This window comes from Taudactylus pleione, unplaced genomic scaffold (assembly GCF_031769625.1).
Source record: "Taudactylus pleione unplaced genomic scaffold, aTauple2 ptg000673l, whole genome shotgun sequence".
In the NCBI taxonomy this organism is placed as follows: domain Eukaryota; kingdom Metazoa; phylum Chordata; class Amphibia; order Anura; family Myobatrachidae; genus Taudactylus; species Taudactylus pleione.
The window spans coordinates 176,675-190,355 of record NW_028285075.1 but is presented as its reverse complement, the minus strand read 5'-3'; the positions used below and the strand labels follow the sequence as shown (position 1 = coordinate 190,355).

The 13,681-nt window shown below is 48.5% G+C and overlaps 1 protein-coding gene across 1 annotated transcript in view; it reads left to right on the top strand.

Moving 5' to 3' along the window:
- Nucleotides 1-13,681, top strand: part of CAMTA1 (calmodulin binding transcription activator 1) — a 1,701,345-nt gene that overhangs the window by 1,607,763 nt on the left and 79,901 nt on the right. The window contains exons 13-15 of the mRNA XM_088455852.1: nucleotides 2,049-2,127; nucleotides 3,279-3,594; nucleotides 6,446-6,960. Of these exons, the coding sequence (XP_088311978.1) occupies nucleotides 2,049-2,127; nucleotides 3,279-3,594; nucleotides 6,446-6,960 (910 nt within the window). The remainder of the gene's footprint in view (nucleotides 1-2,048; nucleotides 2,128-3,278; nucleotides 3,595-6,445; nucleotides 6,961-13,681) is intronic.

The following is a 13,681-nucleotide window of genomic DNA, read 5'->3' as shown; positions in this document are numbered from 1 at the left end:
CAGTAGTAATGCTCCCTGCAGTGCCCCCAGTAGTAAGGGCCCCTTGAAGTGCCCCCAGTAGTAAGGGCCCCTGTAGTAATTCTCCCTATAGTGCCCCCATATGATGCCCCATGAAGTGCCCCCAATAGTAAGGGCCCCTGTAGTAGTGCTCCAAATAGTGCCCCCATATGATGCCCCTGTAGTGCCCCCAATAGTATGGCCCCTGTAGTGCCCCCATATGATGCCCCTGTAGTGCCCCCAATAGTATGGCCCTGTAGTGCCCCCACCCCCTAACGCACACACACATTCACAAAAATAAAATAAAATACTTACCTTAAACCCAGCTCCAGACACTGCAGCCGTCCGTCCCCGGCGCCCGCTCTTCGGAACTATGGGAGTGACGTCATGATGTCATTCCCATAGTGCACTGCGGGACCCGGAAGCCAGAGCTCAGGAGTGAGCTCCGTCTTCCGGCTGCCACTGGCGCCGGGGGGGACTGAGGGAGAGAGGAGCCGGGCGCCCGCTGGTAACACAATCTCAGCGGACTCCCGGCAAATGGAGGATGCAGGGGGTGCGATCGCTGCATCCCATAGCAACCGCGCATCCTGCACCCTCCGTAGGCGGACTGAGAAGCGCCCTCTAGTGGCCGGCGCCCCTAGGAAGCTGCCTAAGCTTGCCTAGTGGAAGCACCGGCCCTGCCTGTTTCCCCTGGTCACTTGTCTGGCCCCCTCTTGCCTGTTCCTCCTGCTCTGTTGCCTGTTTCCCTCATGCCTGTTCCCCCTGCTCCCTTGTATGTGCCCCTCATGCCTGTTCCCCATATGCCTGTTGCCTCTGCTCCCTTGTCTGTCCCCCTCATAGCTGTTCTATCTTACCTATTGTTTATTCCTTTGATGCTCTAGATCAGTGGTTCTCAAGCCAAGTCCTTAGGACCCCACACAGGTCACGTTTTCCAGGTCACCCAGCAGGTGCACAGGTGTAGTCATTACTCACTGACACACTTTAAAAGATCCACTGGTGGAGCTAATTATTTCACTTGCGATTCTGTGAGAAGACCTGGAAAACATGCACTGTTTGGGGTCCTGAGGACTGAGTTTGAAAATCTGTGCTCTAAAGGCACAGAGATGCATCAGAGATTGATTGCAGCAATCGTGCAATTTGCAATCGATTGTGTATAAAAATATTTCCAATTTTTAATCGATTGTGGCAAATCTGCAATCGATTGAAAAAGGGAAATATTTTTATACACAATCGATTGCAAATTGCACGATTGCTGCAAACAATCTCTGATGTATGGGGGCCTTTAGCCAGTGTAGCATATAGGAAAACACAGCTGGGTCCCAGGACTAATTGCTACTGCTGCTATTCCTGTGGCTTCTCCATTGTTTGCACAGTAGTTATTTGCTGCATAAGCGACATTCTCCTGCTATTTGCAATACACTCTTAATCAATCAGGTTCCAGAGCAGATTGCTGGATCAAAGTATGATAGTATGGAGGAAAGAAAAGAAACAATTAAAATATTAGTTTAATCCAGGTGTACTAGTGTACTACATGCTCTGTTGTCTCTACAGTGAGCACTTGTTCAATTATTTCTGTTATTAAGTAATAAGTAGGCAAAGCAGCTGCTAAACGCAGGTTGGGTTTTTTTTTGAGCACCAGGCACTTTTATTTACAAAAATGTCTGTGTCCCTATAACATATCATTTTGGTTCTGCTACTGCCACCTAGAGGGATACTCTGTAAGTGCTGATCTCTAGTACAGTACATCAACCTAGTTTATTTAACATTAACATATAATGAATATTAGTTCTGAAAATTAGTTATTAAAATTAATCTTAATATATCAGTATTGTATGTTTACAGAAATGATATCAAAGTATGATAGTAATGTATTTTGCTTTCTTAATATTTTATTTTAGTGTTACCAATAGCTTTTGGTTTGTCCCATGCATTCAAGCATTATTTTACTGTATGAGACCACAACTGCCATGAGGCTATTCCACTTTTTCTGTAAACAAAGACACTAAATAATGAATAACCAAGAAGTGATAATATAACTCTGTCTTTTTTAGGACAAAGCATGCTGACAGTATTGATTTGGAATTGGAGGTCGATCCCTTAAACGTTGATCATTTTTCGTGTACTCCCCTGGTAAGAGCACGTTAACTACACGATACACTGGAACAGTGCAGTACACTATAGATGGACACATTGCAGATCAGCCCGTCTTATAATCTGCATATGACATGTACACTGAATGGTCAGATTGTGATTAATTTGATTTCTATAACCTCAACTTTAATATTTATTATGTTATAGAGCCTGACCAAAAGAGATAGCGATATATATATATATATATATATATATATATACTGCGTGCGTATATATATATATATACATATATATATATATATATAGTGTGTGTGTATATATATATATATAGTGTGTGTGTATATATATATATATATATATATATATATATAATAGGAATTGCACTGTCAGGGGTGCAGATAGGGTGCATTGGGGCTCTGGTACTAAGTATATGAATTCAGGCCTGCTTGGGGGCCCAAACCTGTCAAAGAGGTTCATCCATGCACCCAACATGGTGGAATTAAGGACATTTGCCACAATACAAATTTACATGTACAAATCTTTAAAAACCTGGGACTGTCCCTGGAAATTAGTTGACAACTCAGTGTGCCTGAAATAATGAGAATAGATGATATCAATAAATAATAAAAAATGGAAATGTTGCTGTAGATTATAAGCATATTACAAGTCTCCTCCAAGAGCTAGACAAACAACAGCCAAGTCGACACCAGAAGGTCGACTGGTTCTGAATGTCAACCGTAAAAAGGTAGACATGTTTATTAGGTTAATCATCATTCTGTAGACATGTATTTAGGATGACAGTGAAATGATCGACATAGTCAAAAGGTCGACATTTAACATGTCGATACATATATTATTATTAAGCCTAAACTCATCCCTCACTGTAAAAATCATGATAAAAACATGTGTAGACATGTTAAAGGGCGTTTTTTTTTTGGCTATGTCGACCATTTTACTATCGACACTCAGAATGTGTCGACCTTCTCAATGTCAACATTTCCATTGTTGACCAATCGACCAGTATCTGACAAGGGGCCTTATAACTTTATTTGGTCACAGAACTCCATAGATGCTAAACTAGCTGATAGATTATTCCATACATATGCCAATATAACCGACATTATTTGCAGTTCCGACATACAGAAAATAGTCCTAAGGCTTAAACCAGTATCATCTCCTTGTATTCCCAGATGTGGGCATGCGCATTGGGTCACACGGAGGCTGCTGTGGTGCTGTATAAATGGGACCGACGGGCTATCTCCATCCCCGACTCTCTTGGCCGGCTACCTCTGTCCATCGCACGTTCCCGGGGCCATGTGAAACTTGCCGAGTGTCTGGAGCAATTACAAAGGGAGGAACAATCCCAGCTGGGGCAAAATACCAGGCTGCAGTGCTCGCAAAGCCCCGAGGCCAATGCAGACAGTTGGTTAACCCAGTGGCAAAGTGAGGCCATCATCCCCCAAGAGGCTCAGAAAGGAGTAACCATCATTTCCAATGCCAATGCAGGTAAGAATTCTCCGATGCAAAAGTGACAGCAGAGGATAACTCTAATGGCAACTAAATACATTGCTTTGGGAGTAGTTTGATCACATAAAACAGGAGCACGTCCTCCCAGGTTCCGTTCACCAGGATCGCAGATACGTCTAACAGTCCCAGGCTGCACCTCTCTCTCCTCTTCCCTCTCACGTACATTGGGGGCACTATTGGCTGCGGGGTGTAGCAGGTATTACCGCCGGCCGGCGGTTCAAATCCCGACAGCGGCAGCCCGGCAAGGGTGAAGATCCCGATTGTCCCTAAGGTAAGTATCACTAACCTAATTTCCCCCCCCTAACCCTACCTTAGGGGTGCCTAACCCTAAACTCCCCCCCCCCAAGTGCCTAATCCTAATCCCCCCCTCTAAGTGCCTATACCTACACCCCCCTTCCCCGCAGCCTAAACCTAAGTCCCCCAGGGGGGTGCCTAACCCTAACCCCCCTTCCCCTAGCCTAAACCTAACCCTCCCGGGGGGGGTGCCTAACAATAGGTCCCCCCAGGAGCCCTAAACCTATCCCTCCCCCCCCCGCGGCTATCCGCAGCCGACGCCCGGCTTACCTTCGTTCGGTATGCGTTTATGGTTAATGACAGGCGTCGAGTTTTCGACGCCTGTCATTAGTACCACGCCGGGATTAGAAAGTCTGGAAGCCGGCAGTCGGCATTTAGACCGTCGGCATCCAGACTACATCCCTTGGCTGCGGCCTTTTATTTTCTGTACTCGTAAAACACCAGCTTTGTGTAACTTATTTATCTAAGACGTTGCAGGACTGAGCCGAGAGAACATTCTCAGCAGAGTTTCCGCTGGTGCGAGCGCCTAGGAACATTACATTTATGGGCTGTAGTAAAATGTAAATGGAGACATATAAAACCGTTACCTGGAATAGAAAAATGTCACGTTACAACTTTTGGTTAATTACCAAACAGCATCTGCTCCGTCCTTTTATTCCGAGTCAGCAAAATGTTTTCTAATGACTTGTAACGGGAATGTCTGCGCCAAGTAGGAGCCTGTTCCTGACGCTTTGTCACGCCATACGTCCTGTTATTGCCTCTCAGTAATCATGGGTCACCTGAAGATGGATGGAAGCTAAATAATGTTGCTAATGTAGCAGAAGCTAACTGACCGGATTTAGGGGCTGATTCAGGAGACGCACTTTCAAGTTTTTACGCAGATTCGCCATTATTGGGAATCCGCACATGCGCAGAACAGGTCCTGCGAGATCACACTCAGGACCCCCATGCCTCAGCCTGGCTGACGACCTAGGTTCCCGCCTCGCAAGCCAGGCCAGCCTGCGTAAGCTGATGGTCACGATGGTGGTCTCAGGCTGCAATCTCGGTCGCAGCGCTGGAATCGCGTACGCTGACAGGAGGCGCCTCTTCACTTCAGACGCCTATTGCAGCATTACAATTTTAGCAGGACGGAATTGCAAAGCCCCTTATTTGCGGCTTTGCAATTCCATTCACTGCAGATAGAACCCCTTAGGACGGATAATCAGAATTCTAGGGGATGGTCAGCTGTCTAGACTGCTTGGACTTTTGACATTTGGGATGTTGTGAGCTAAACAGATGGATTAATATTGATAGACACCAGCTTCTGCTGGAAAGATCCTGTCACCGTCAGTGTGATTGTCAGAGCCGGCTTGAGTGTGACAAGTTTAACGCCTGCCTAGAAATATCTATATATCACACTTGCCTACTTTCCTGGAACATTTGGGGGACACCCGAATTTTGGAGAGTCTCCATAGACCCTACGGAGAATGGCTCGCCCTTCTACATCCTGACCACTTCCTAGTGATACGGGCAGAACCAGTGGCAAACGCAGGATTTCCCTAGGGGGGTTTCCAAATGCTTAATTTTAGAGCGAGTGTGGCCTGTCAATGAAGAGGGCAGAATTAATACTTACCCAGCTTTAATAAGCGTCGTACCAAGTGTATTGTGTGTAATAATTTCATTTGTGGTACTGAGAAGAACATGAAGCACTAGTAACAATCTATTATATTACTATTTCTATTGCGGTCATGGTGTGGGCTGGGGAGGGGGGTTTCCAGGCAGACGGAAACCCCCCCTGCGTTTGCCTATGAGAACAGCGCAAAATAGTAAGGACTCTCCTCCTCTTTACAATCCTTCAAACGTGCTCTCAAGACCCACTACTTCATCAAAGCCTTCCAGCTGCCATCCTAACCTGCTGCTACATTCTCCTTCCTCCCTGTTTACCCCACCTGTGTCACACCTGTCTGTCTGCCCCTCTCCTTTAGAATGTAAGCTCTTACGAACAGGGCCTCTACCCTCTTGTGCTTCGCCTTACTTAACTTTCACCTACTTCTTACTCCCCAACACCTAACACTTGGTCGCTTACGCTCTGTTTCATATCTAGGTGTTATGGTCAGAAATGTAGCATTGTATATTACCCATGTCCTTGTCCTATTTTGTACTGTAAGTCAGTTGTCAAATGATTTGTTTATGTACTTTGTAAGGCGGTTGGAACACTTTTGGCGCCATATAAATAAAGGATAATAATAATGAGGATTGCATAAGAGCTGATTAAATTAGCTTCAATGTCATTACGCCTACAAATATGTAATTACTTACCGCAACACAACCGTGAGTACAGGCAATTGCACATCGTGCAAAGAACAAGCGGGCGTTCATGACTGACATCTGTGCAACAGTTGTGTGGTTTGGGCAGTTGCGAGGACTGAATTTTTAAAATCAGGACTGTTTTATTATGCCTCCTCGGCTTTAGGCAAATTTTCATTGTGTCCATGTGTGAGGTTTTTATATATATACTGTTACATTGATACTTATGATTTTTTTCTGGTTTTTACAGAATTAAGAAGACCAAGATCTGAACCCTCTAATTACTACAGCACTGAAACCCCGAAAGATTACCCAGCTGCTAAAAAACACAAATTGAACCCTGAATACTTCCAGGTCAGGCAGGAGAAGGTTATACCGACAGCTCTAAGCCTGGAGCAACCGTCTCACTGGAAGCAGAGTTCCATCTCCAAACAGCCATTGTCTGATGCTGCCCACGCTGAGGAAATGCTCCACTTCCCCAGGGACCTTCCTCAGCGCACTCCGGACACGTCCGGGTACAGAGCTCCAGCAACCATGAAATGGAGCCCGAAAGAGCTCTACCTGGGGGTTTCTGCCGCCGCGCAGGTGACTGGCACCTCAAAGCCAACAGGACTGGGGAGGGACGTTGTGGGGCACAGGCTGCGTCAGAGGGAGCAGATGAATGTTTTAATGATGTCTGAAAGGGAGATGGTGGATGCAGAGCTGCTGTCATACAGAGAAAACATAGAGAATGATGACTGCTTACAACATATGGATGACCTCCAGGTAAGGTCACTATTATAGTCTTTATAAATGTTCCCAGATCATAATAACTCATAGATCTTTCACATAGATCCCTCACATTTCATGATAGTTTGCATCATTGCACCACAGGGCCTGATTATCCACCTGCGCACCGAACTGCGACTGCGCCGCCCACATCCCTCTGTCTGCTAGCGCACCTGTCATAACTGGCATTAGCTCTTACACCAACCCATACTAGGTGCAAGGAGTGCGATCGAAAATGGCATCCACTCGACGTACGGGTTGGGAATGGGATCCCGATGGTCAGGATGGCAACTGTCAGAATACTGACAGCGGCATCCTGACAGTCAGAATCCCAACAGATTTCTGTAAGTATTATAACCCTCCCTTCCCGCAGCCTCACCCTAACCCTCCCTCAGCCTAACCCTCCTGTCCCGCTGCTCACCCTAACCCTCCCGTCCTGCAACCTAACTCTAACCCTCCTGTCCCGCTGCTCACCCTAACCCTCCCGTCCTGCAACATAACTCTAACCCTCCTGCAGCCTAACCCTCCTGTCCCGCTGCCTAACCCTCCTGTCCCGCTGCCTAACCCTAACCCTCCCGTCCCGCAGCCTAACTCTAACCCTCCCGCAAGCTAACCCTCCTGTCCCGCTGTCTCACCCTAACCCTCCCGTCCCGCAGCCTAACTCTAACCCTCCCTCAGCCTAACCCTCCTGTCCCGCAGCCTAACTCTAACCCTCCCGCAACCTAACCCTCCTGTCCCGCTGCCTCACCCTAACCCTCCCATCCCACAGCCTAACTCTAACCCTCCCGCAACCTAACCCTCCTGTCTCGCTGTCTCACCCTAACCCTCCTGTCCTGCAGCCTAACCCTCCTGTCCCGCAGCCTAACCCTCCTGTCCCGCTGCCTCACCTTAACCCTCCCGTCCCGCAGCCTAACCCTCCTATCCCGCAGCCTCACCCTAACTCTCCTGTCCCGCTGCCTCACCCTAACCCTCCCATCTCGCAGCCTAACTCTAACCCTCTCGCAGCCTAACCCTCCTGTCCTGCTGCCTCACCCTAACCCTCCTGTCCCGCTGCCTCACCCTAACCCTCCTGTCCCGCAGCCTAACTCTAACCCTCCCGCAGTCTAACCCTCCTGTCCCACAGTCTAACCCTGCTGTCCCGCAGCATAACCCTCCCGTCCCGCAGCCTAACTCTAACCCTCCCGCAGTCTAACCCTCCCCTCCCGCATCCTAACCCTCCCCTCCCACAGGCTCACCCTAACCCTCCTCCCACAGCCTCACCCTAACCCTCCTTCCACAGCCTAACCCTAACCCTCCTGCCACAGGCTTACCCTAACCCTCCTCCTACAGCCTCACCCTAACCCTCCTTCCACAGCCTCACCCTAACGCTCCCGCAGCCTATCCCTAACCCTCCCGTCCCGCAGCCTCTCTAACCCTCCCGCAGCCTAACCCTCCCCTTCCGCAGCCTAACCCTAACCCTCCCATCCCGCAGCCTAACTCTAACCCTTCCGCAGCCTAAACCTCCCCTCCCGCATCCTAACGCTCCTTCCATAGCCTAACCCTAACCCTCCGTCCACAGCCTAACCCTAACCCTCCTCCCACAGCCTCACCCTAACTCTAACCCTCCAGCAGCCTAACCCTCCCCTCCCGCAGCCTAACCCTAATACTCCCGTCCTGCAGCCTTTAACCCTCCCGCAGCCTAACCCTCCCCTCCCGCAGCCTAACCCTAACCCTCCTCCCACAGCCTCACCCTAACCCTCCTCCCACAGCCTCACCCTAACCCTCCTTCCACAGCCTAACCCTAACCCTCCACCCACAGCCTCACCCTAACCCTCCTCCCACAGCCTCACTCTAACCCTCCTTCCACAGCCTAACCCTAACCCTCCTGCCACAGGCTTACCTTAACCCTCCTCCTACAGCCTCACCCTAACCCTCCTTCCACAGCCTCACCCTAACACTCCCGCAGCCTATCCCTAACCCTCCCTTCCCGCAGCCTAACCTAACCCTCCTCCCACAGCCTCACCCTAACCCTCCTCCCACAGCCTCACCCTAACCCTCCTTCCACAGCCTCACCCTAACCCTCCTCCCACAGGCTCACCCTAACCCTCCTCCCACAGCCTCACCCTAACCCTCCTTCCACAGCCTCACCCTAACCCTCCTTCCACAGCCTAACCCTAACCCTCCTGCCACAGGCTTACCCTAACCCTCCTCCTACAGGCTCACCCTAACCCTCCTTCCACAGCCTCACCCTAACGCTCCTAGCAGCCTAACCCTGATACTCCCGTCCCGTCCCGCAGCCTAACTCTAACCCTCCCACAGCCTAACCCTCCCCTCCCGCAGCCTAACCCTAATACTCCCGTCCCGCAGCCTAACTGTAACTCTCCCGCAGCCTAACCCTAACCCTCCCATCCCGCAGCCTAACTCTAACCCTCCCGCAGACTAACCCTCCCCTCCCGCATCCTAACCCTCCCCTCCTGCATCCTAACCCTCCTTCCACAGCCTAACCCTAACCCTCCTCCCACAGGCTCACCCTAACCCTCCTCCCACAGCCTCACCCTAACCCTCCTTCCACAGCCTCACCCTAGCCCTCCTTCCACAGCCTCACCCTAACCCTCCCGCAGCCTAACCCTCCCATCCTGCAGCCATATCCTAAACCTCCCGTCCTGCAGCCTAACCCTAATCCTCCTCCCTCAGCCTCACCCTAACCCTCCCGCAGCCTAACCCTCCCGTCCCGCAGCCTAATCCTAATCCTCCTCCCTCAGCCTCACCCTAACCCTCCCGTCCCGCAGCCTAACCCTCCCGTCCCGCAGCCTAAACCTAACATCCCGCAGCCTAACCCTAACCCTCCCCTCCTGCAGCCTAACCCTAACCCTCCCCCTAATCCTAAATCTCCCCCTGACCCTAATACTTACCTCCGCAATCTGTCGGGATTCTGACAGTCGGGACTGTCCAAATGCCGACTAAATCCCCGACATACGCATGACTCGGACGCAATTCTGGCTACATGCTCCTGAAGCACCCAAGACCCTACCGCGTAATGGCCCTCTTCCGTGCGCGTGCCCAGTTGACACAGATAAACGCCCCTTTGATGGGCATAAAGAAACGACTGTGGCTATGGCGAATGCGCAGTTTAATAGCACTTGCTAGATGCGGCCCAAAGTGATCACATGTGGGTGGAACCTGTGTATTAGATCATATGGTGATAGTAAAACGCTGCTGTTTGTGTATTTTCATTTGTGTGGGCTATTTGGGGGATTGTACACCTCTGGGGGTTATGGGGGAACGAGCTAATTGTCTATGTGTGCTCTTACCAGTGTCCCAGTTTCTTCTGAGCTGAACACACAGTAAAACAAAAGGATTAGTCAGTGATGGGTGTTTTCATTCCTAGTCCTACTCTGCCTAATACTGTCACAGCTGCGGCTGTAGATTCCAACAGAGGTCGAGATCGCAGTTGTCGTCTCTTGATCAGTATCCGAAAGAGCGCGGTTACAACTGGCAGAAGCCGCAGCCAAGTAGCTGCAGATTGATCATTGGAGTTCATTATCTTCTACTCCCTGGAGACAGCAGCCAGGTCTCAGTGATGAATGTCTTCGGTATGCCAGTTTCATTCATAGCCGCACTTCATAACTTTTAACAAGATACAGTAAATAAATCCATGCCATTCATGTCAGGAGGACATAGTCCTGCATAGCCTCGTAGGCATTACATTTTTCTTATTAAAGACATCAAATGGGGAAAGTATATATTGAGTAGGGGTGTGCACCGGCCACTTTTCGTGTTTTGTGTTTTGGTTTTGGATCTGGATCTTTCTTCGTGTTTTGGATCTGGATTGGTTTTGCCAAAACCACCCTTCCGTGTTTTGGGTTCTGGGTTTTGTGTTTTGGATCTGTATTTTTTTGAAAAAAAGCAAAAAAAACAGCTAAAATCACAGAATTTGTAGGTTTTTCTGCTCCTATGCTATTATTAACCTCAATAACCTTAATTTCCACTCATTTCCAGTCTATTCTGAATACCTCACACCTCACAATAGTGTTTTTATGTCCAAAAGGTTGCACCGAGGTAGCTGGATGACTATGCTAAGCGACACGAGTGGGCGGCACAAACACGTGACCCATCTAGGCGTGAAACTGCAGTGGCAGACAGGATGGCATTGAAAAACTAGGCCCCAAACTGTACATAATGCAAAGAAAAAAAAGAGGTGCAAGATGGAATTGTCCTTGGGCCCTCCCACCCACCCTTATGTTGTATAAACAGGACATGCACACTTTAACAAACCAATCATTTCAGCGCCAGGGTCTGCCACACAACTGTGGCTGAAATGATTGGTTCGTTTGGGCCCCCACAAAACAAGCTGGCAATTAATCTGTCCCTGCACAAACTGGCTCTACGGAGGCAAGAAGTCGTCCTCATCCTCCTCATCCACAGATTCCTCACCCTCTTCAGTGTTATGTACATCCTCATCCTCACAGAGTATTAATTCGTCCCTGCTGGAACCACAGGTCCCTCTGTACGTTCTGGAGGCTGGTCTCCCTGGAAGAGTTGATCATTCATTTTATGAACATCATCTTCTCCACATTTTGTGGAAGCAACCTCCTACGCCTTTCGCTAACAAGGTTCCCGGCTGCACTAAACACTCTTTCGGAGTACACACTGGAGGGGGGGCAACTCAGGTAAAATAGAGCCAGTTTGTACAGGGACCTCCAAATTGCTTCTTTTTCCTGCCAGTACAGGTACGGACTGTCTGACATGCCTACTTGGATGCTGTCACCGATGTAATCCTTTAACAGACAGACGCACGCTTGTCGCTGCTGCTTTGAGGATTCAAGTGCGGCTACAGCCCACACAATTCACAAAGACAGAAAAAAAAAAAGAATATTTTTATTGTTTGTGGAGCACACTTTGAGGGTTACACCACCCTCTAACAGACAGACGCACGCTTGTCGCTGCTGCTTTGAGGATGCAAGTGCGGCTACAGCCCACACAATTCACAAAGACAGAAAAAAGAAGAAGAATATTTTTATTCTTTGTGTAGCACACTTTGAGGGTGTCACCACCCTTTAACAGACAGACGCACGCTTGTCGCTGCTGCTTTAAGGATGCAGGTGCGGCTACAGCCCACACATTTCACAAAGACCGAAAAAAAAAGAACAATATTTTAATTGTTTGTGTAGCACACTTTGAGGGTGTCACCACCCTTTAACAGACAGACGCACGCTTGTCGCTGCTGCTTTAAGGATGCAGGTGCGGCTACAGCCCACACAATTCACAAAGACAGAAAAAAGAAGAATATTTTTATTGTTTGTGTAGCACACTTTGAGGGTGTCACCACCCTTTAACAGACAGACGCACGCTTGTCGCTGCTGCTTTGAGGATGCAAGTGCGGCTACATCGCACACATGTCACAAACACATTAAAAAAATAGTTTTTTATTTTTTGGAGCACTTCGTGAGTTACACCACCCTTTAACAGACAGACGCACGCTTGTCGCTGCTGCTTTAAGGATGCAGGTGCGGCTACAGCCCACACAATTCACAAAGACAGAAAAAAGAAGAAGAATATTTTTATTGTTTGTGTAGCACACTTTGAGGGTGTCACCACCCTTTAACAGACAGACGCACGCTTGTCGCTGCTGCTTTGAGGATGCAAGTGTGGCTACATCGCACACAAGTCACAAACACATTAAAAAAAATTTTTTGATTTTTTGGAGCACTTTGAGAGTTACAACACCCTTTAACAGACAGACGCACGCTTGTCGCTGCTGCTTTGAGGATGCAAGTGCGGCTACAGCCCACACAATTCACAAAGACAGAAAAAAAAGAACAATATTTTAATTGTTTGTGTAGCACACTTTGAGAGTGTCACCACCCTTTAACAGACAGACGCACGCTTGTCGCTGCTGCTTTAAGGATGCAGGTGCGGCTACAGCCCACACATTTCACAAAGACAGAAAAAAAAAGAACAATATTTTAATTGTTTGTGTAGCACACTTTGAGGGTGTCACCACCCTTTAACAGACAGACGCACGCTTGTCGCTGCTGCTTTGAGGATGCAGGTGGAATCTAGACGGGATTTGGAACCGAGGACACACTACCTCCATCAATTGTCTAAATCCCACTGCACTAATGTCGGATACCGAACGCACGTCTAACACCAACATAGCAGTCAAGGCCTCAGTTATACGTTTTGCTTCAGGATGACTGCTGTCGTACTTCATCCTCATCGCTAGGGACTGTTGGAGGGTCAATTGTTTAGTAAAAGTAGTGATGTTCCTACTTCCTCTCTGGGATGATGAACAACTCCCAGCAGCAGCAACAGCACTAGTAGGAAGTGGTTCTTGATCTTTCCCTATTTTATTTTTATCAGAGAAAGTTTGGTCCAACATTTATGTTATATTGATAAATATACGTGCGGCTAAAGCGCACACAAACACAGAAAATATTTTTTTATTTTTGCTGGAGAGTAGTGCACTTTGTGGGTTACACCACCCTTTAAGAAATGAGCCAGCCGGCTCTTTACTTATGGGACACAGGCGCACGCTTGGCGCTGCTCCTTTGTTGATGCACGTGCAGCCACAGTGCACACAAGTCACAAACACAGAAAATATATATTTTTTTGGTTTGGAGTGTACTTTGGGGGTTACAGAACCCTTTAACGGTCAAGCCAGCCGGCCCTTTACTTATGACACAGGCGCACGCTTGGCACTACTTTGTTGATGCACGTGCGGCTACTGCGCACACAA